General features: G+C 46.4%; 1 protein-coding gene across 2 annotated transcripts; it reads left to right on the top strand.

The window, feature by feature from the left end:
* The first annotated feature begins 1,047 nt into the window (after positions 1-1,047).
* On the top strand, positions 1,048-20,580 carry NACC2 (NACC family member 2). Of its 2 annotated transcripts, none has more exons than XM_053473744.1 (6): positions 1,048-1,109; positions 8,536-9,464; positions 15,840-16,013; positions 18,803-18,908; positions 19,243-19,340; positions 19,890-20,580. In XM_053473744.1, exons 2-6 carry the CDS (start codon positions 8,600-8,602, stop codon positions 20,405-20,407), a joined length of 1,761 nt encoding a protein of 586 aa, XP_053329719.1. In that variant the 5' UTR covers positions 1,048-1,109; positions 8,536-8,599; the 3' UTR covers positions 20,408-20,580. The 2 variants fall into 2 exon arrangements, with proteins under 2 accessions (XP_053329719.1, XP_053329720.1); XM_053473745.1 differs by lacking the exon at positions 1,048-1,109 and adding an exon at positions 5,738-5,832.
* Positions 20,581-21,051: the final 471 nt, after the last annotated feature.

Below are 21,051 nucleotides of genomic sequence, written 5' to 3'. Positions count from 1 at the left end.
AAAGACCATTGTGTGCTTCGGCAGGGAGACCTTACTGTAGGAGGACCTTATTGTGTCGAAACTGAATCCCCCCCCCCAAAACCCCTCATTACCTGGGCAGTTCTCCTCCAGATCCACGGATACTCCACACACCCTCATAGAACCAGGCAACGGGTACGGACCATCCACAAGTCCACACTTACACCAGAGTCCAGGAAAGTCTTTTATTCTTCATTGATGTTGATTGGGAAGCAAGTCCATTGCCGGTCAGTAACCCCCCCCCAACGTCTTCAAGCCCAGAAAGTGTTCGGAGACCACACTGAGCTGATGCTTTATGGCAATGCTAATGAAGTCCGTTCCTCCATAGACTTTCATTAGTCGGAGAGTCTGGTTGGGTGATTAAGACTGAGCCGTTCTATTGTTCCCCACAGGCAGTATGATAAGGAGTCGGGGTGTTTAGTAGATCGGGGCTCAGATAACAGCGAGAATCATACAAACGGCTGATATGCAGCTAAAAACAACAAAAACTGGAAGTTAACCCTTTCACTTCTCAACAGTATTCCAAAATTCTAGAATCCTAACCATAATACAATTAAATGGTACCGAGCGGGCGCTGGGTCCCAAGGTCGACCACCTCTGTACTTGAGTTCTGCTGAGTTAGTCCTCCTCTCAGTAACTTCTTATGGCTCACCTGTGTTCAAGGAGACATAGGTGTGGGGGAAAGCAGTCTCCTAGATGCCCCCCCCACCCCCGGGGAGCTGAATTTGGCTCTGCATCCGCCAGAGAGCGCCCATACATGGGGGGGGCAGTACACAATGATTACAGCTTCCCTGCCTGGGGCTACCAGTAGTCTACGCAGTAATTGAAAAGTAAAGGCAATTGAATTACCGCGCGGGGCTCGCGTCCAAGACTATTCACTTTTTTTTTTTCTTCACGTTTTTATTTTTTTTCTCCCTTCCGATCTCCGTTTCCTTCAGCCGCAAGCAGAGCTCCCGATTATCTCATGTGTGTTAATGCTGACTCACAGACTCGCTTGCACAAGACGCAGGGACGGGGGGGAAAAATACACCCAGCAGACATCTCCTCCATACTAGGTAATGAGTCGAGGCGAGGAGCGGCGCCCGTGGCTTGTAAGATCCATTCAGACTCTTCTATGGCTCTTGGGGGGGGGGGTGTTTGTCTCTGGTTTTCTTTTTGGGGGGGGGCGCCGTTCGGTTCCCCCTAGGATGCTTTGGATTCCGGAGCTCGGAACCTTTGGCATCTTTTGCGCTTCTTTGGAATATCTGCTGATAACCCGGGGAGATGAGCTCCTCTTCCTCCTGACGCGCATGTAATTGGGCCGGGAAGGGGTGGATTAACCGTACGCGTGCCTCGGGGAGCAGGTGGATTTTGGGATCGGACAGAACCCCTCCCCCCGTGAGACCCTCACACCCGGCAAACATTCTGAGCTCCTAGAAAAGAGGGGCATCGGTGGAGGAAAGAGGGACTGGCCAGACCGAACCGGGACAGTTGGCAGGTATTCACGTCCTATGACACCAACAGATCAGAAAGACCGTCTTTGGGTTGTCGATGTGGACTGCTAGCGGCAACTCTTGGCATGCTCAGCCAATCACAACCTACGATCTGTGGTCCCTCTCTGCTTGTCCTGGGGGGCAAAACGTGGCTACCACCTGTGCTGGCATCTCTCATAAGCGTTGGCGCATAAGGGGTTAACTTTGCTGTTAACTGTTTCTAAGGGTTAATTTGGCTAATTGTTGACAGACTTAGCGGTTGTACCTGATTTGTCGCATGGGGGGGGTTCTGCTCTCGTTCCAAGAGGTTCTGCAGCAGCCGAGTCATTCTGTCGCCCCGGGCAGACGTACCCCTGAGTGATTTCTTTGCCGGGGGGGGTTAAATATATATATATGTATGTTCTAGGCATGTGTGTGTTTGTAAAGGAATGTGCAGGCTGGGAGAGTTCGGGGTTAATTTGCATGGCTGGGTGTTTGGGAGAGGGGTGAATGCCCCCCCCCCGTGGCCGGCCGTGATTGGATCGCTAGCAGCGGGGTTTAAGCTGTTAATATGCGCCGCTCTGTGTCTGTGCCGGAGGGGCCGCGCTACCCGCAGTATGACACGGTGTGTGACTGTCTGGAAACACGTCTGCACATTACAGTCGCGGGCTGCAGCGAGAGCGGCGCCCCCTCGCTCCGGCTGCCGGCTGGGGGTGCTGGGAGTGAATGCCCTCCATACAATGCCACAAAAGCCACTTTCTTTCCTAATTTCCCTTTTTTTTAGGTCTGTGGTGACCCTTTCAGGAAAGTAACATTAAATCCCATGTTAGAACATCTATTCGGCCCCGTCGGCCCCCCGTCTAGTCTGCTGTAACGACTCAAACCTTCAGGAGCCGTATGTCTATCCCATGTATGTTTAAATCCCCTCACTGTATTACCCTCTACCACTTCTGCTGGGAGGCTGCCCCACTTATCTACCGCCCTCTCAGTAAGCTAAAACTTCATAGCATTAAATCGCCGCAGTATTGGGGGATAATTTCCATGGGGACCCCTCTTATTTACTAACGGTTGTTATGGAAATCATGACTTTGTCAGGAGGTAAGGATATTCTGAATGGAGTCACCTGTATTCAAGCAGGGATTCCGTCTGTGATATAGTGGGGGGGGCACTAATCGGGAAGCTCAGATATCATTAATATGAAGGAGTGGGCTGCAGACAAACCCTCACCTGCCCTCCGCTGTAACCTCAGAAGAAGGATTAGTCTAAACATACAATGGTTACTATTGTAGTTATTACAGGGAATGGAGGCTGGGCCACTAAAAAGCATCGCTCACTGCCACCTCTCCCTGGGAACCGGGCACTGATCAAACTGCACACGGCCGGCTCATTATACTTCATCAAAGTATTAAAGATTACCGGCGTTAGCGCCGGATTGCGGGTTGATTGTATGTCGGATGTTGAGTGGGCTGGATTGTGGAATTTGGCAAATTCCAGCAGTGGGATTAACTCGTCTCGTTGAGGTCAGCATTACCACCTCTGCTGAGTCTGTGATGGAAGCGTTACTGAGTGTGTAGCTCACATGTTTTAATGCCCTACTGCCACCCGAGCCACCCTTACACCCCTACAGCGCCCGTACGCCCCGAGAACAGTCATAGAAATCCAGAACCTGCCGGCAGCTCGGCCCCCGTAGGCCCCCGTCTAGACTCAAACCTTAATCAGTCGTTGGTCTCGTCTTAGATTCAGGAGCCGTATGTCTATCCCACGCATGTTTAATCCCCTCACTGTATTACCCGCTACCACTTCTGCTGGGAGGCTGCTCCACTTATCTACCACCCTCTCAGTAACGTAAACCTTACAGTCCACCTTAAAAGTTCCGCGTCCGCCTAATCCTCTTTTGTTTTATTCTCCTCTTGCGAAATGATTTAAGTTCTGCCTGTATATGTTAATACCCTTTTCTGTTTAACTCTCTCGCATGTAAATGAGACTCCCGTGACCTCCTCCTCCCTTACCCGGGTCAAACATTACTCAGCTAATCCTGAGTCCTGTAAACTTTAACACACACAAAAAGAGAACTGTATTCAAAATAACTCTAGTGGAACTCAATGCCTCCCTCTTAACCCTTTGTGCTCCAGACAGGTGCACTTACCCCCTCCCCCAGCTTCATGCACCCAAACCCCCCCCCCATATAAACCTGCAGCATTTGGGAGGGGGGGGTAACATGATCTTTTATACCCTTTCCCTACTAGAAGCACCAGGAGGGGGTGACAATAAACATTGTATCCCTCAGCTGGACCGGTTCCAACTTACCCCTTTCTACCCCCAGCCCCCCCCCTTTTTGGAGTTAAAGCCCCTGGCTCTGCCAGCTTTTGCCGACTGTTTGGAATACTTTAAATGTTTTGACGCTGTTGGCTGGGGAGCGGGGCAGTAATTCATCTGGAAAAAAAAATTAATGTAAAAAAAAAAAATAAAATAAAAAATAAAATAAAAAATAAAACCCATGTTCGGAGCGGCCTCTGTTGCCGTGGCACCGCTCAGGGTATACAGTACTCTCTCTCCTGCCATCTTTGTTTGCATTGCAATGACTCATCGCAAGTCTCTCTTGTACCAACACTGAGAGCATTCTTCTGGCACTGATACGGCTCTGTGAATTTTTTTTTTTTAATTTTTTTTTTTTTTTTTTTTTTTTTAACGCCAGCCTGGAACTGGCATTTACTTACCGGCTTCCCAATCAAAGCCCTCCATTCAGTGCGAATGTTAATCTGCATCCGGCCCCATTCATTAACATGCTCTGCACCGCCGCCGAGCTTTCCACTCGCTAAAACCTTTCTCTTTTTTTTTTTTTTTTTTTTGGACTGCACCAGATCTTTTTTTTCTATTTTGAGATTTTTGTATTTTTGTTTATTTTTTAAGCATTTTTTTATTTATTTTTTTGCATTATTTTATTTTTATTAATATTTATTTATTTATTTGTATTTATTTTTTCCCTGCCTCTTTTTGGCACCTACTTTGGAGGCAGGCAGAATACTTGGGACCAGTTTTTTTTTTTTTTTTTTTTTTTTTAAGGTACGTTCGCAGCTGCCGGTCACCGACACGCGAGTTCATAGTTTGGGAAGCTGCGTGTTTGCGGGTGATGTCTCCGAATAACGCCGTTCCGACCGCCGATACTTCTCTGGTATATTATTGAGGAATTGAATCGGACAGAGCCCTCCCTCCTCCTTTCCTCTGTCTGCATCCGTGTCTGCTTCACCCTCTCGCTTCCATCGCTCCGCTTCCCCGCCGCCGATCGCACATTCTGCCCCCCCGGATACTCATTCTCGCTATTATTTACTATTATCTCGGCGATGGCAGATCTACATATTAACGACGTATTTAAACGACCCGAAAGAAGGCGGCGTGGAGAGATACGATAGTCCTGTTGGCGGAATTCGTTATTCTACCATCACTTTCACCGTCTATCAAAGGCTTGGCGGGGGGGGGGGGGATAGAATCTCCCACCGGGGGCTCTTTGTTCCCATGGGATGAATGTATATCTTTTGTAATTATTATACATTATTTTTGTGTGCTGGTATGGGTGGCATTTTAACTGTGCATTAACCCCTTGCTGGCCTTCAAGACCTGTAAAAGGGGTCAGTTGTATCTTGGAGGGAAGGGGTTAATGCCCCTTTTACTTTTAATGCACCAAAAAAAACCCCTTCATTATTACTGCACAACTGCTTGGGGGGGGCTATTGTCCCTTACATACCCTGCCGAGGGGTCATTTGATGCAGTGCTGTGGGTTGGTGGAGTTGTTTTTAGAGTGCGCGGCTTTCTTTCCTCTCTTTCTTCTCTTTCTTCTTTTTCTTTAAGGTTTTTTTTTTGCTGTAACCACCGTGTCAGATCCAGACGCTGTCGGGCAGGAGAGGGAAGGGGAGGGAGCGGCAGGGGCTTGCATTCATCTTCTCATGTCTGACTTGGAGAAGCATCCTTGCACTTTTCCCAACTCTCCATTTTTTTTTTAAAGAAAATAATCTTTTTTTTGGAGAATAGGCGATGAAAGTCCTCCCGGTAGAAGCACGGAGTTGCGTCTCCTGCCCCCTCCCCAGCGGGTATTAAAAATGTAGGATGCACGCTTCGCACTGCAGCATGTCCTACAGGCAGTGATGCCCACCCCGATCACAGCTACGCAGCACTTTGCCACAGCCGGTGGCAGTTACAGGAAGGGGGGGTCTCCACCCACCACTTGCACCCCAAAATATAGAGAGGGATTTACTGTTTTTTTGAGGGTTGGATTAATTTTTTTTATTTTTATCTGATTTTTTTTGGAATTCTTCTACCTGGTTTAGAATCTTCAGCGCAGACCCTCAAGACCAACATTCTGCTTCATGTAAGTAAGAAAGTGAAGAATGGAAGTCACCTTTTGCCACTTTTTTTTAACCCTTTTAAGGGGCTGCTGACCCCCCAACAAAAAAGGGTGGCACTTAACCCTTGCATTGCCTTAACCCTTGCATTCCCACTACTGACCTCTCCTGCAATGAAAGAGTTAAGTCTGATTTCCTAAGCTGATATTGTTTGTGTTCCTTCTGTAAATGTTTGGCAGTTATTATGAAAATATTGAAATCAGTTGTTTTTTGTTTTTTTTTGTTTTTTTTTACGCAGCCTCTGGTTTTGTGCGAAGGAATTTATTTTATTTTTTTTTACTTTTATTTCTTATTTTTGCGTTTTTCCGAGGGTCTTTCGTGTGTCTGCGGTCGCCGTTCTTTAATCTGATCTTGTGTTGGCAGTATCCGCAGAGTTGATTTAACACACAGAGTGCCACAGGGGTAACCCGACAAATGATTATTATTGGTGATTTGGCTCTGAATTTCTGGAGAATCTGTTAAGAGATTCTAAAGTTAATACAAGTTAAAGATTAACTAAGGCACGGAAAGAAAGACCTTTTAACCCTTTGCTCCAAACTGCAGAACAGAGCAAACCCAATTACTTTTGATTAGAAGTTAGAGATGTTATGTTAGAAAGTTTTTTTTTTATTGAGAGGGTGGTAAATCAGTGGAACAGCCTCCCAGCAGAAGTGGTAGAGGGTAATACAGTGAGTGTATTAAACATGCATGGGATAGACATACGGCTCCTGAATCTAAGACGAGACCAACGACTGATTAAGGTTTTAGTTGTTACAGCGGCTAGAAATAGGCAAATTCTGTTCTTTCCTTTTATTGACAGAATTTAACCTGTTAATTGAGTTACGTTCTTTACGATTGGGTCGGGGGCCCTAGAGCCCAAAAGCTTGCCTTTTCTCCTAGAAATTTGAAAGTAGAAGACCATTATTACGTTTTGTTAGACACTTGGGTAAAGTGTTCCGAGGCCTGAAGCAGTGTCCCGAACGCCTTCCTTCAATGTGGACTTTATTACGCAGCAAAGAAAATGTGTTGGTTTGTTGAGGGGCACCTACTTAGTCCATCAGGGCCAACTGTGTTCCAGCCCAATAACTTTCCTAGATGACCTCATAACTCGTCACCTGCTGGTCTTCAGGCTTAGTTGTTTGGTTACAATGTTGCATTAGAGGGACATCAAAGGTTCCTACAACTGTGGTCATCAAGGACCACATGGGACACCTTAGCCTTAGACGCTCGTGTCTTACAGCGAACGAGAATTCTGATGGGAAGTAACATCTCAGCTCCACATCAGAACGGTCAACGTTTCAGGGAGGGCGATACACCTTCTCCGGGGCATACAGAAGGTTTATTGCCCTCCATTGAGAATGAAACAAATAGACATGTTCTTCTTGCTTGGTCTCTACCCTCCTCCATCGGTCGGTGGCTCTACCGACCAACGTTGGTTTTACATGGGACAATTTCCGAGCAGAGTATTATTTTCGGAATATTATTACTACCCGTATCCTTCTTGAGTATTCGCTTTGTGAATTGAAGTGTTGTGATCAACCAGATCTCTTCACCCCCTAGAAAACATTATTTTTGTCCTCTCTTTACTCGCTAATCTCCATAGATTATGTTTTAATAGACATTCCGATTTCCTGGTGGATTCTTGTGGTTGGGGTGAGGACCTTGAGGCTGTTCCGCTGAACAAACCTTATTATACTAACTAAACGTGACCGTTCTGTTAACACTTTAAACATCTAGAAGAAGGTTGTAGAAAAGGGTGTGTGTGGGGGGGGGGGTGGTGACCATGGCCGAAACCTTTCCAGCTTCTCCAAGGGGTTAAGTTCTTGAGTGGTAACGTCCTGTTTTATATCTCACCCCGGCTTCCGAAATCAGATTAGTGAAGGCTTTGACTTGCGAGGCTCAGATTTACTTTAAACCATCATTTTTTTTCTCATTCCTTATTGGTGAGTAACGATGACTCAATGCTGAGTCGACGAGTGGTAACATAACTTTCAGAGATCGCACGTTCGAGGCTTCATACCGAGAACTATTCTGTGTCCCTTTCCATTAGCCCACGGACATTCTGATTCGTTTGGTTCTTCTGTAGAAGCGTTCCATTGTTTGTCTGCTTGTGGCGAATTGTTGGCCACCAAGCTGGTGGGAAGTAATGTAAGATTTGGGGTTGAATAACCGGTTTTGATACTTTATCGCATGCTTTGATTGACTTTAGATTTGCAGCTGATCTTCCTATAGGATTAAAATGTAACAAGGGACCCTTGACATCGTCTAAACGGGCTACATCCATCATTGTGGCCTCATGTTGGTCATCCTCGTTTCAGATCCTTCAAAGAGAAGTCTAAAGGAACCAAGGCACTTAAACTTCAGCCATGTCTTCTCAATCTTAATATTGTTGGGGTTAACAATGGGTGATAACGGAATATTCCATAATATATCATGTTTTATGTGTCTCCTTTTGGATAGAATGTTGTACTGAACTTTAAAGTTGTTTAGGAACATGCTGAGGAACATCGAAGGACATCAATAAATCTTAAGGCTCCCCCCCCCCAAGCAGGGACATTCTAATTAAATGTTGACATCATAGATGCGTTGGTCGGTGCCGTTGCTGGGGTGGGTTACGGTCTATGTTTGTGAAATCTCTTGATTTGGATTTTTTTAAAACTTTTTTTGGTTTTTGTTTCGTTCTTTTTCAGATGTGAACCGTCTTGGAGACTCCTTTTGTTGAATGTCTGAAGACCCTGCAGCCACTTCTCAGCCATGTCGCAGATGTTACACATAGAGATTCCCAATTTCGGGAACACCGTGTTGGGTTGCCTGAACGAGCAGAGGCTTTTGGGACTTTACTGCGATGTCTCCATACTGGTGAAGGGTCAGGCGTTCAAAGCCCACCGCGCGGTGCTCGCAGCCAGTAGTTTGTACTTCAGAGATTTATTCAGCGGGAACAGTAAGAGTTCCTTTGAGCTTCCGGCCACTGTTCCCCCGGCATGTTTTCAGCAAATTCTTTCATTTTGTTACACTGGAAAGCTGACGATGGCCGCGAGCGAGCAGCTAGTGGTGATGTACACCGCAGGGTTCCTTCAAATCCAGCACATTGTAGAGAGAGGTACGGACCTGATGTTCAAAGTGAGCTCCCCTCACTGCGACTCCCAGACCACCATGATTGAAGACACAAGCTCGGAGCCCCAGAGTCCGTGCAACCAGACCCAGGGAGCCTCCATACCCTGCGTCGTCTCCCCTTCCATGCCCATACCTCTCTTAACCCGGGTTAAAAATGAGAGCCTGGAGCTTCAGCCGATAGCGGTACCCAACTTGCCAACCAAGAGGTCGGTGGAGGGCCACAACAGAGACAATACAGGAGGGTCAATGTCCGCCGCTGCTCCACCAAAACTACCACGTGTCTCGTATTACGGGATGTCCAGTCTTGCTGCTCTCTTCCCCAACGTACAGCAAGTGCAGTACTCCCAGGGGGAACGCACAAGCCCTGGGGCAAGTAGCCTTCCAACCACTGACAGCCCTACTTCCTACCACAATGAAGAGGATGATGAAGATGACGAGGCCTATGACACAATGGTGGAAGACCATTATGGGCAGATGTACATCAAGTCCACAGGGGGCTACTCAGGTACCCAACTCTTACTTTGCTCTCTTAGATAAATCTCTGTCTCTTTGTGGTCACTCGTGACGGTTGTATTCCACGCGTTATTGAAATGTTTTACCGTTAATATTAGTGGTTAATATTTATGGGGTTGTTGGAGAGGCTGTAGCCGTATCTAGCAGAGCAGGGAACGTGTTCTATCTTCTTGTTTCGTTGGGTTTGAGGCCACCGTCCTTTGACGCAGTTGAAGTCCGTGTTCCGTGCTGTAGCACACCTTGTTGCATGAAGCGAGTATGTTGTGCTGTGTTTTGGGGTCTTCTGCTAATGCAAATGAATCACATCGAAACTAAAAATAAGTGGATAAATCTTAATGCTTCAAGATTATGAATGTCCTCTCCTGACGCTGAAACCTGTACCCGAGCTTTAGTAATTTCCAGCACTTATATTCTGCACTTACCATTTTCTCCTCCCTGCTATACCACAGCTGGAATCCCTGCTTGAATACAGGTGACCTTAATCAGAATAGCCTTACCTCCTGACCTTAAGTTTCCATAACATCCATGATTAGAACCGTCCGTTGGTCTTCAGTAGAAGGTGATACCTGTTTTTTATTAAGCACGGTTATAGAAAATTGTGAAGAACCATCTAACTTTTTTGGATCTTGGAGGTCTTTTATTTTAATTGACGAGACCTCCGAAGCCCTGAAAAGTTTTTGTGTCTATACGCCTTCTTCTATGTTGACCCAATAAAAGATATCGCCTTCGACCAAAGACTCGGTGTATCCATTTGATGTATTAAGTAGAAGGGTCAATATTTGAAGGGTCAGAGAATGTTGTGGACATTCCACCAAGGTTCCAAGACGTAGGAGACAATGGGAGAGAACCCTCATGTGTTCCTCCGAGTTTCTCACCATCAAGTTCTCGAACTACAGTATTTGATATATCCCCACCAAGGACCCTGTGTGATACACAACATTTTCAAGGGTTAATTGTGCATTCAATGCGTCGTTAGGCGGCTGCTGGCCTTAAAGTGCCAGAGCCCGCCCCGTCATCTCCAGCCCAGCCCTGGTAGGATCCAAGGGTTAATCATACTGCATATTGTCAGTAAGATGTTGGATTTAAAGATGTCCGCCCCTCCTTGTGATCTTGCTCCCGTTTACGTTGTCCGGTCCACGTTTCCCTTCCTTGATTTGCATGTGGACTTCAGACCAGCCGCGTCCGTCATGGGATCCGTCTTATTTGTAGTATCAGCGACCTCGTTTGAGAAATCCGACGGTTACCGTTCCTGGATCGGACCCAAGACTCTTTTTATAACGCGCACAAAAGATTATTGTGAAGTAACGCCGTGTCCTTGGAGCTTCTCTGTTTGTTGACTTGTGTTGGGAGTCGCAGGCAGAGAAAGAGAGCTGCGGTAATCGGGGCGATCGCGTCTGATAAATAAACAGAGATTAAACCCGGACGATCCTTTCCTGTTTGAGTCAGGAGATAAGTGGAGTTCGGTTTGTAGCTCATGAGCACCTTATACACGTTTTCTCAATGGCTTCTCTGCTTATATAAAGTACACTCGTTCTGTTATCTGACCCCCAATCTATTAGACAAACCCCCTGACTCCTTCTCATATTGCCTGTGGGGAACAATAGAATGGTTCGGTCTTAATCACCCAGCTGGACTCTCTGACTAATGAAAGTCTATGGAGAACGGACTTTATTAGCATTGCCATAAAGCATCAGCTCAGTGTGGGGTTTGAGCCGGGAAAGTCACCCAAAATATCACATGACTGACAGCAACGGCGGCTCCAGGTCTGCAGATAAAGGGAGTTTATTGGGACAAAATTAGATAGAAACAGGTCTTTGTCACCGACCAACATGGGGGGGTTATATTACTGTATACAGCGCTGGGGGGTTATATTACTGTATACAGCGCTGGGGGCTATATTACTGTATACAGCGCTGGGGGGTTATATTACTGTATACAGCGCTGGGGGTTATATTACTGTATACAGCGCTGGGGGGTTATATTACTGTATACAGCGCTGGGGGTTATATTACTGTATACAGCGCTGGGGGTTATATTACTGTATACAGCGCTGGGGGTTATATTACTGTATACAGCGCTGGGGGGTATATTACTGTATACAGCGCTGGGGGTTATATTACTGTATACAGCACTGGGGGTTATATTACTGTATACAGCACTGGGGGTTATATTACTGTATACAGCGCTGGGGGTTATGTTACTGTATACAGTGCTGGGGGGGTTATATTACTGTATACAGCGCTGGGGGTTATATTACTGTATACAGCGCTGGGGGTTATATTACTGTATACAGCGCTGGGGGCTATATTACTGTATACAGCGCTGGGGGGTTATATTACTGTATACAGCGCTGGGGGTTATATTACTGTATACAGCGCTGGGGGGTTATATTACTGTATACAGCGCTGGGGGTTATATTACTGTATACAGCGCTGGGGGGTATATTACTGTATACAGCGCTGGGGGTTATATTACTGTATACAGCGCTGGGGGGTATATTACTGTATACAGCGCTGGGGGTTATATTACTGTATACAGCACTGGGGGTTATATTACTGTATACAGCACTGGGGGTTATATTACTGTATACAGCGCTGGGGGTTATGTTACTGTATACAGTGCTGGGGGGGTTATATTACTGTATACAGCGCTGGGGGTTATATTACTGTATACAGCGCTGGGGGTTATATTACTGTATACAGCGCTGGGGGTTATGTTACTGTATACAGCGCTGGGGGTTATATTACTGTATACAGCACTGGGGGTTATATTACTGTATACAGCGCTGGGGGTTATATTACTGTATACAGTGCTGGGGGGGTTATATTACTGTATAAAGCGCGGGGGGGTTATATTACTGTATACAGCGCTGGGGGTTATATTACTGTATACAGCGCTGGGGGTTTATATTACTGTATACAGCGCTGGGGGGGTTATATTACTGTATACAGCGCTGGGGGGGTTATATTACTGTATACAGCGCTGGGGGTTATATTACTGTATACAGTGCTGGGGGTTATATTACTGTATACAGCGCTGGGGGTTATATTACTGTATACAGCGCTGGGGGTTATGTTACTGTGTACAGCGCTGGGGGTTATATTACTGTATACAGCGCTGGGGGTTATGTTACTGTATACAGCGCTGGGGGTTATATTACTGTATACAGCGCTGGGGGTTATATTACTGTATACAGCGCTGGGGGTTATATTACTGTATACAGCGCTGGGGGGGTTATATTACTGTATACAGCGCTGGGGGTTATATTACTGTATACAGCGCTGGGGGGTTATATTACTGTATACAGCGCTGGGGGGTTATATTACTGTATACAGCGCTGGGGGTTATATTACTGTATACAGCGCTGGGGGTTATATTACTGTATACAGCGCTGGGGGTTATATTACTGTATACAGCGCTGGGGGGTTATATTACTGTATACAGCGCTGGGGGGTTATATTACTGTATACAGCGCTGGGGGTTATATTACTGTATACAGCGCTGGGGGTTATATTACTGTATACAGCGCTGGGGGGTTATATTACTGTATACAGCGCTGGGGGTTATATTACTGTATACAGCGCTGGGGGGTTATATTACTGTATACAGCGCTGGGGGTTATATTACTGTATACAGCGCTGGGGGTTATATTACTGTATACAGCGCTGGGGGTTATATTACTGTATACAGCGCTGGGGGTTATATTACTGTATACAGCGCTGGGGGGTTATATTACTGTATACAGCGCTGGGGGTTATATTACTGTATACAGCGCTGGGGGGTTATATTACTGTATACAGCGCTGGGGGTTATATTACTGTATACAGCGCTGGGGGGTTATATTACTGTATACAGCGCTGGGGGTTATATTACTGTATACAGCGCTGGGGGGGTTATATTACCGTATACAGCGCTGGGGGGGTTATATTACTGTATACAGCGCTGGGGGTTATTACTGTATACAGTGCTGGGGGTTATATTACTGTATACAGTGCTGGGGGTTATATTACTGTATACAGTGCGGGGGGTTATATTACTGTATACAGCGCTGGGGGTTATATTACTGTATACAGCGCTGGGGGTTATATTACTGTATACAGTGCTGGGGGTTATATTACTGTATACAGCGCTGGGGGTTATATTACTGTATACAGCGCTGGGGGGTTATATTACTGTATACAGCGCTGGGGGTTATATTACTGTATACAGCGCTGGGGGTTATATTACTGTATACAGCGCTGGGGGGTTATATTACTGTATACAGCGCTGGGGGTTATATTACTGTATACAGCGCTGGGGGTTATATTACTGTATACAGCGCTGGGGGTTATATTACTGTATACAGCGCTGGGGGGTTATATTACTGTATACAGCGCTGGGGGTTATATTACTGTATACATCGCTGGGGGTTATATTACTGTATACAGCGCTGGGGGGTTATATTACTGTATACAGCGCTGGGGGGTTATATTACTGTATACAGCGCTGGGGGGTTATATTACTGTATACAGCGCTGGGGGTTATATTACTGTATACAGCGCTGGGGGTTATGTTACTGTATACAGCGCTGGGGGGTTATATTACTGTATACAGCGCTGGGGGTTATATTACTGTATACAGCGCTGGGGGTTATATTACTGTATACAGCGTTGGGGGGTTATATTACTGTATACAGCGCTGGGGGTTATATTACTGTATACAGTGCTGGGGGTTATATTACTGTATACAGCGCTGGGGGTTATATTACTGTATACAGCGCTGGGGGTTATATTACTGTATACAGCGCTGGGGGTTATATTACTGTATACAGCGCTGGGGGGTTATATTACTGTATACAGCGCTGGGGGGTTATGTTACTGTATACAGCGCTGGGGGGTTATATTACTGTATACAGCGCTGGGGGGTTATATTACTGTATACAGCGCTGGGGGTTATATTACTGTATACAGCGCTGGGGGTTATATTACTGTATACAGCGCGGGGGGGTTACTGCTTTTTCTCCCCAATGGCATCCGTTCCTTTCCGCTGTAGCGTTGCTGAACTTCTCGTGGCCGTGAAAGGGTTACTGTGCCCCCCCGCTAGCGTATCCTCCGGTAACCCCGGGGCGTTTTACGGGGCGAGCTGGCTGGGATCGGGTAAACTCCAGAGATGGTGTTTATCGCTCGGTCGCTGGCAGATGTTTCACTTTTTTCCACGAGATCTAAAAAGCTGCTGAAATCGGAGGATTTATAAACTCGGTAACGGGGGACGGCTCCGCGGCTAAAAAAGGACCGGCGCGAGGCGGTTACCGGGCAGTTACGGGTTCAATTCCGGTGAAATTTTTCCAGGAATTACGAGTGGAATATATCCTGTTATTTATTACCCCCCATTAACCCTTTAAACCATCTCCCTAACCCCGTCTGAAACCCAGGGAGTTCATTCTTTATGGAATCATCGCTATATTCTTGTTTCATTTTAACTCATCGGTCGCTCGGTTACCACAAGAGGCCGGAATCTAACGCTAGAGGCTCCGGGGCTGAGATGGAATGGAAGGGAGTTTTACTTTACTGAGATGAGGGGTAGATAAGTGGAACGGTCTCCCAGCAGAGATGGTAGAGGGTAGTTCACTGTATTGCCCTCTCCCACTTCTGCTGGGAGGCTGCTCCACTTATCCACCACCCTCTCGTTAAAGTAGGAGCCGTGTAGCCTCCGTTGTGTGACAGTCTCTGTAATTAATATATGTTGATGCGAGTCCCGTGGAGGCAGCCGTAGCTCTGGGTGATCTTTTGATCTTTTGTTCCCCGCTCCCTCCAAACACGCCTGCCCCGGGATGGTTTATGTGAATACGGTTCGTGTAAACGCTGGCACTCGCGCCGGGCCCATAAATATCACGCCTGACAAATAAAACGCAGAGGTGTTTAAAAACACGGAGCGCGTAACCCTATGTGAACCGACGCACTATATCCTGAAGTTCTGCTTCACTGAGAGGGCAGTAGATAAGTGGAACAGCCTCCCAGCAGAAGTGGTAGAGGGTATTTAATTGAAAACGGGCAGCTCTAAATCCCGTTGGCCGCAGGGCTGCGCCGTCTGCAGTTAGTAGTAGATCAGATCCGCCGACCCCAACCGCAGCCTCTGACTCTGTCGTTTTAGATCATAGCCTCTTGTTCTAAAACTTTGAATTTAAGTTAAAAATTATATTTAAATTTGTAAATCCTAAAATTTTGTTCCCGTTGCTTTTTTAGTTTTTATTCATTTAATGTCATTTTTTTCTGTGTAATTTAAAGATGTTTTTGAATGATTGCTGTTTTTTTATTATTATTTTCTTGCTGAGATTGTATGTATTTTTTATTTATTTTTTACATTTTATTGTTTAATTTTCCCCTCTCAGTTGGACAGGAAAAATCCGAACAGATTGCGAACTCTTTGGAGAACCGCTCGTGTGTTCTGATACGCCGCGACCTGGTGGCCCTCCCGGCCAGCCTAATCAGCCAGATCGGGTACCGATGCCACCCCAAACTTTACTCCGAGGGGGACCCCGGCGAGAAGTTGGAGCTGGTCGCAGGTTAGACCTCTTTAAGAAGTTATTATTACATCACGCGACGATCTGATTGGCTGAATTAATATGTCATTTTTAATGAATATTTTTTTATATATAATATTTATTTTTTTATAACCTTTTTTTATTTTTACATATTATATTTTTTATTATTTTTTACTAAGTTTTATGATCCGGATGATCGGCTGAAGGTTCAGATATTTGTTCTCGTCAGATGACTCCGAGGCGTTTAAACATTCATGGCTCAGGAGGTGACTTTAATCAAACGATTACCGGGGTGTTTATACAGAACATAGCAAGATGACTTTATTATTTACCATAGCGAGCCAATCCCGGTAAGCCCTTCCTACAAGAACATAGGAACCCAGAACCTGCCGGCAGATCGGCCCCCATCGGCCCCTGTCTAGCCTGCCGTAAAGACTCGAACCATAATCAGTCGTTGGTCTCGTCTTAGATTCAGGAGCCGTATGTCTATCCCATGCATGTTTAATACCCTCGCTGTATTACCCTCTACCACCTCTGCCGGGAGACTATTCCACTTATTGACCACCCAGCCCTGCACTGGCCAAGAAACGAGCCTTTAGGGCTTTATCTACTAAACAGCGCTTTGCAGGTGCCCAGCCATCAGCATTTCTACGGAAGATGAAAAATAGGGGGCTTATCCGTAGCGGTCGCATTCGCTAAACGCCTGCGACATCCAACGCGATGCGCGTTTCCAACAAAATCAATTTACCCGCGCGCCACAATAGCCGTAAAAAAAAGAAAAAAAAATCCCCCCCCCCAAAATCTTGTTAGCGTTCAGAAAGGCGCCGCTCTTTACGCGGCTGGAATATTCATTTTGTTGCAGTTTACGGTTTTATGTGCCGCTATTAAATGTGACGCGGGGTATTTTGGCTGTAAATTGTGTCTCGGCACACCTGTGGATAAGCCCCATTTGCATTTTTCAATCTATGGAGGCAGATTAATATCTGCGGCTCGTAATGCATGCGCGGCCTGCTTTATCTCTCCTGCATTAACATCTCCGCCGGCAGGTGCCGGAAAACGTATTTTATTTTATTTGGGGGGGGGGCTCGTTTTTTTTTCTCCTTTTATGAATGTCTCGGGTTAACCCGTTGGGTGCCGCATCCTCGCGGCTTGTATTGGGGCCCTTTGGTGCATCTCGGCAGCGGTACCTTCCCAACCGGCGTCTTCCTCAATGGAAGGTCTTTCTAACGCAATGGTTTGGGGTTGGGGGGGTCTCTTATCTCCCAGGGAACACCGGGGCCGTGGCGGGGTCTCCTTATTTTAATGAGGATTAAAATGGTTCCGCAGGGAAGGCCGAGGCTCCAAGAGGTCTGCTGGAGGCAGCTAAAGGCGTTGAAGGGCGCTACAGAGAAGGCTCTGGCATGAGGGCCACGAGGGCCACACAGGTCTTTGTGGTAGAGGTGGCCTTAGGGCCAACGGTAATAAAAGGCGAAGGTTACGGCCAAAAACAGTGCCCTCGCGGACTAATAGCGTCCCTAAATCAGCTTAACCCCCTTCCATGCGCCATTGCTGGACGGACAGGGACCTCGCAGGAACCTAAACGTTAATAGAGAGGATAATTATATTTATCGGGTTTTAGAGGGCTGGTAACGCCCCAATAGTATACAGCCGCCATCATCATATACTCACTCCCATCACACCTGTCCGACGAGCTGGTGAAAGGGAACCGCGCTCTGTAATTATATGGTTAACAAACACATAATAAAATAATGAATAGACCGGTAATTTACCTCACTTTGCCCCGATAGTAACGGCCGCCATCATCATCATCATCATCCTCATATACTCGCTGCCATCACACCTGTCCGACGAGCTGGTGAAAGGGAACCGCGCTCTGTAATTATATGGTTAACAAACACATAATAAAATAATGTATAGACGGGTAATTTACCTCACTTTGCCCCGATAGTAACGGCCGCCATCATCATCATCATCATCCTCATCATCCTCATATACTCGCTGCCATCACACCTGTCCGACGAGCTGTAATTATATGGCTAACGAACATATAATAAAATAACGTATAATCATTATTTCTGGTAATCTCATTCAGACAGCGCCCCCCCCCCCGGCTTCCCAGAATCTAGAACAAGGGGGTCCGTAGAGAGGGGGTTGGAATCTGGCCGCCCCCTCCACCTTTTTTGTTATAATGCAGACGCTCTCCCTCCCTCTCTATCTCCCGACGCTGGTATTGAGTGTGCTGGAGAGGTACGGGAGTTTCACTTCTCTGCAGTCAGCGGAATATAATTAGAATCAATACCCGCAGAATCTCTCTCCGAGCTGCCGGTCTGCGTGTGGGAGTTCATTCAAGGTAAAAAGAGAGAGCGTGGCGGGTGGGGTGGGGGAGACGAACGCAGGGAAAGAGCTCTCAGTGACGGCGGTAATGCTCCTTTTTCCTTTTAATTCAATCAATTTATCGGCGGCTGCGATTTGTAAAAAGGTATAATGTCTGCCAAAAAAAAATCAACTTATAGCCGCCATCTTTTTTTTGTTTTAATGGAGTGAGAAACGAGCGTCGGCGTTCGTCTTCTCTCCCCACCGAGAACCATACGATCGCCCGAGTGTTCGTGAAAAGAATTCCGATTGGCCGGTTCACCCTTCTGTCCGGCGTGTAAAAAGTTAATCGTTTCTGGATATTTTGGGAACGCGGTGAAAATATACATTTTGTGTCCAAATCCAGAAAAAATGAGGGCCTGGAACGATGTATGTCGGGTTGTGTCGGTCGAGTTCTATCTGTTGTTCTCATCGTGTTTCTTTCCGCTGTGCTTTAGGCTCTGGTGTGTATATCACCCGTGGCCAGTTGATGAATTGTCACCTCTGCGCTGGTGTGAAGCACAAGGTCCTCTTGAGACGCCTTCTCGCCACTTTCTTTGACCGGTAATTTCCTCTTGGGTTTTCGGCCTTGTTTGTGTCCCCCCAAAAAAGTTCATTTTGTGCCCCCCCTTTAGTTCATCCGGGGCATTCTGATGACCATTAGCGCATATGCCAATTGTGTCATACCTTACAACTGTCTCCAAGTAGGGTCTCCAAGCCCGTCTTTCCTCCCGCGATGCCCCTCATTATCCCCCTCGTTTCTAGGAGCTCGGGATATTTGGTGGGTATGAGGGATCTACAGCCCTAAAAGCCCCGACAATGTGTATAGAAACAGTAATAATAATCATTTTCATAAAATAAAAAGTGTTTTTGAAGTCTCAACAATCCCCTTTTTCAGGAATACGCTCGCCAACAGCTGCGGGACAGGAATTCGATCCTCGACCAGCGATCCCAGTCGCAAGCCTCTGGACAGCAGGGTCCTTAACGCCGTCAAATGTAAGAGACCCTCTGGTTTTAAGTCTTGCTCCTTTTTTTGCGGACAAGGATTGGTGTGTGTGGGGAGGGAATACAGAGTTTGTGGTTATCGTCCATGGTACAGAAGTATCGTTAAAAGGACTTCTTGTGAAAAGCAATACGGGTTCCCAGTCTCCAGTCTGGCCCTAAAGTCACCAGACAAGACGCCAAGGGTTACGATATCTCCTGCAAAAGCCGTGGAAATGGAATAAATTGTCGAGACGTTGAGATTTGTTTGTGCCCCCCGCCTTTAACCTATAGGAATAAACAAAGTTACCCCTAATTTCATTGTCTAGATGAAACATTCCCTCGGAATATATTATACAGGTCTTGGGCAGGCAGCCACATATGAGTGATGACTCCTTGTAGCGATTACTCAAAGGCCCACGTTGGAGGGGAAGCAGGTGGCGCTGCCTGGGTTAGGTCTAGGTCAACGCCGAAAGTAAATATGCCTATGAGATTTAAGGGCTTTTATTCTGTTAATTTAGGCTCCCGATTTAAATAATTTTAATTATCTCCTCCTGTTTGCAGTGTATTGCCAGAATTTTGCCCCGAATTTCAAGGAGAGCGAGATGAACGTGATCGCGGCAGACATGTGCACCAATGCCCGTAGGGTCCGCAAGCGATGGCTGCCCAAAATCAAGTCCATGTTGCCCGAGGGAGTGGAAATGTATCGTTCCGTCATGGGAGCCTCGACGGCCGGCATCCCCTTGGAGCCCGAGTTTCAGCAGAGTCCGGCTCAAGCGTTCGAGCAGAGAATCTACGCAGAGAGAAGAGGTGAATCTGGCGCCATAGTCTCATTGAGAACTAGTACTGCAAACATTGACCTCACCACCGGGTCAAACCCGCCGTTTGAACAGAGCCAAGACGCCGAAGGAGGAACCGGATCGGTCATCCAAGAGGTAGGTGGCAGCGATCCGCTGGCGGTGGATTCCGAGGGCACCCCGCCACCCCCGCCACCACCACCTTTCGAACAAGAAGCCGGCTCCACCAGCAGGCCAGAGACCCCGGTGAGAAGGCAAGACGCTGCTTACGGTGGAACTTTATAAGGAGGACAGGAGATATCCGACCGTTTCTGACCTATAAGGGATGTGTAGTGCTGACACTGCTTGCATGCATTACTAATACAAAAAAAAATGTGATCAGCCACTTACCTACAGAACTGCTACTGTTGCCTGAACACAATGTGATTTTTATTCTGCTTGTATTTAAAAAAAACAAATATGAAGGAAATAATTGCATTCATGATAACGTAAGCGATCGGCTCCGAAGCGACCGGTTTAGGAAACTATGGGCTCCTTTTTAATAGAAGAGAAACGACTCGATGACGGGGACGGCTTTCCAATATTTTTCTCTTATCACTCACAAGCACGTTTCAAAATAATGCGCCAAAAAAAAGACAAAAAACACACAAAAAAAATATATGTTGGCATTGATTAATCTCATCGTGGGGGAAAAACAAGCAAAAAAAAATTACTTTACGATCACATCATATTGGAGGAATGTTTGCTAAGAAGATGATCGTTTTGGGTAGGGTTCCTTCTAGGAGGAACGAGGGAGTTGGGTGCCATAAAATAGAATTTTTTTTGTGTAAGTCATCCTGGCCCTTGGTGGGTGCAGATTCAATGTTGGTTTTTTTTTTTTGTTTTTTTTTTTTTTTTATTATTATTATTATTAATATTATTTTTATTTA

Source organism: Spea bombifrons, chromosome 8 (assembly GCF_027358695.1).
Source record: "Spea bombifrons isolate aSpeBom1 chromosome 8, aSpeBom1.2.pri, whole genome shotgun sequence".
Taxonomy (NCBI): domain Eukaryota; kingdom Metazoa; phylum Chordata; class Amphibia; order Anura; family Pelobatidae; genus Spea; species Spea bombifrons.
Note: the sequence above shows the minus strand (reverse complement) of the source record. Positions and strands in the feature narration are given on the sequence as shown.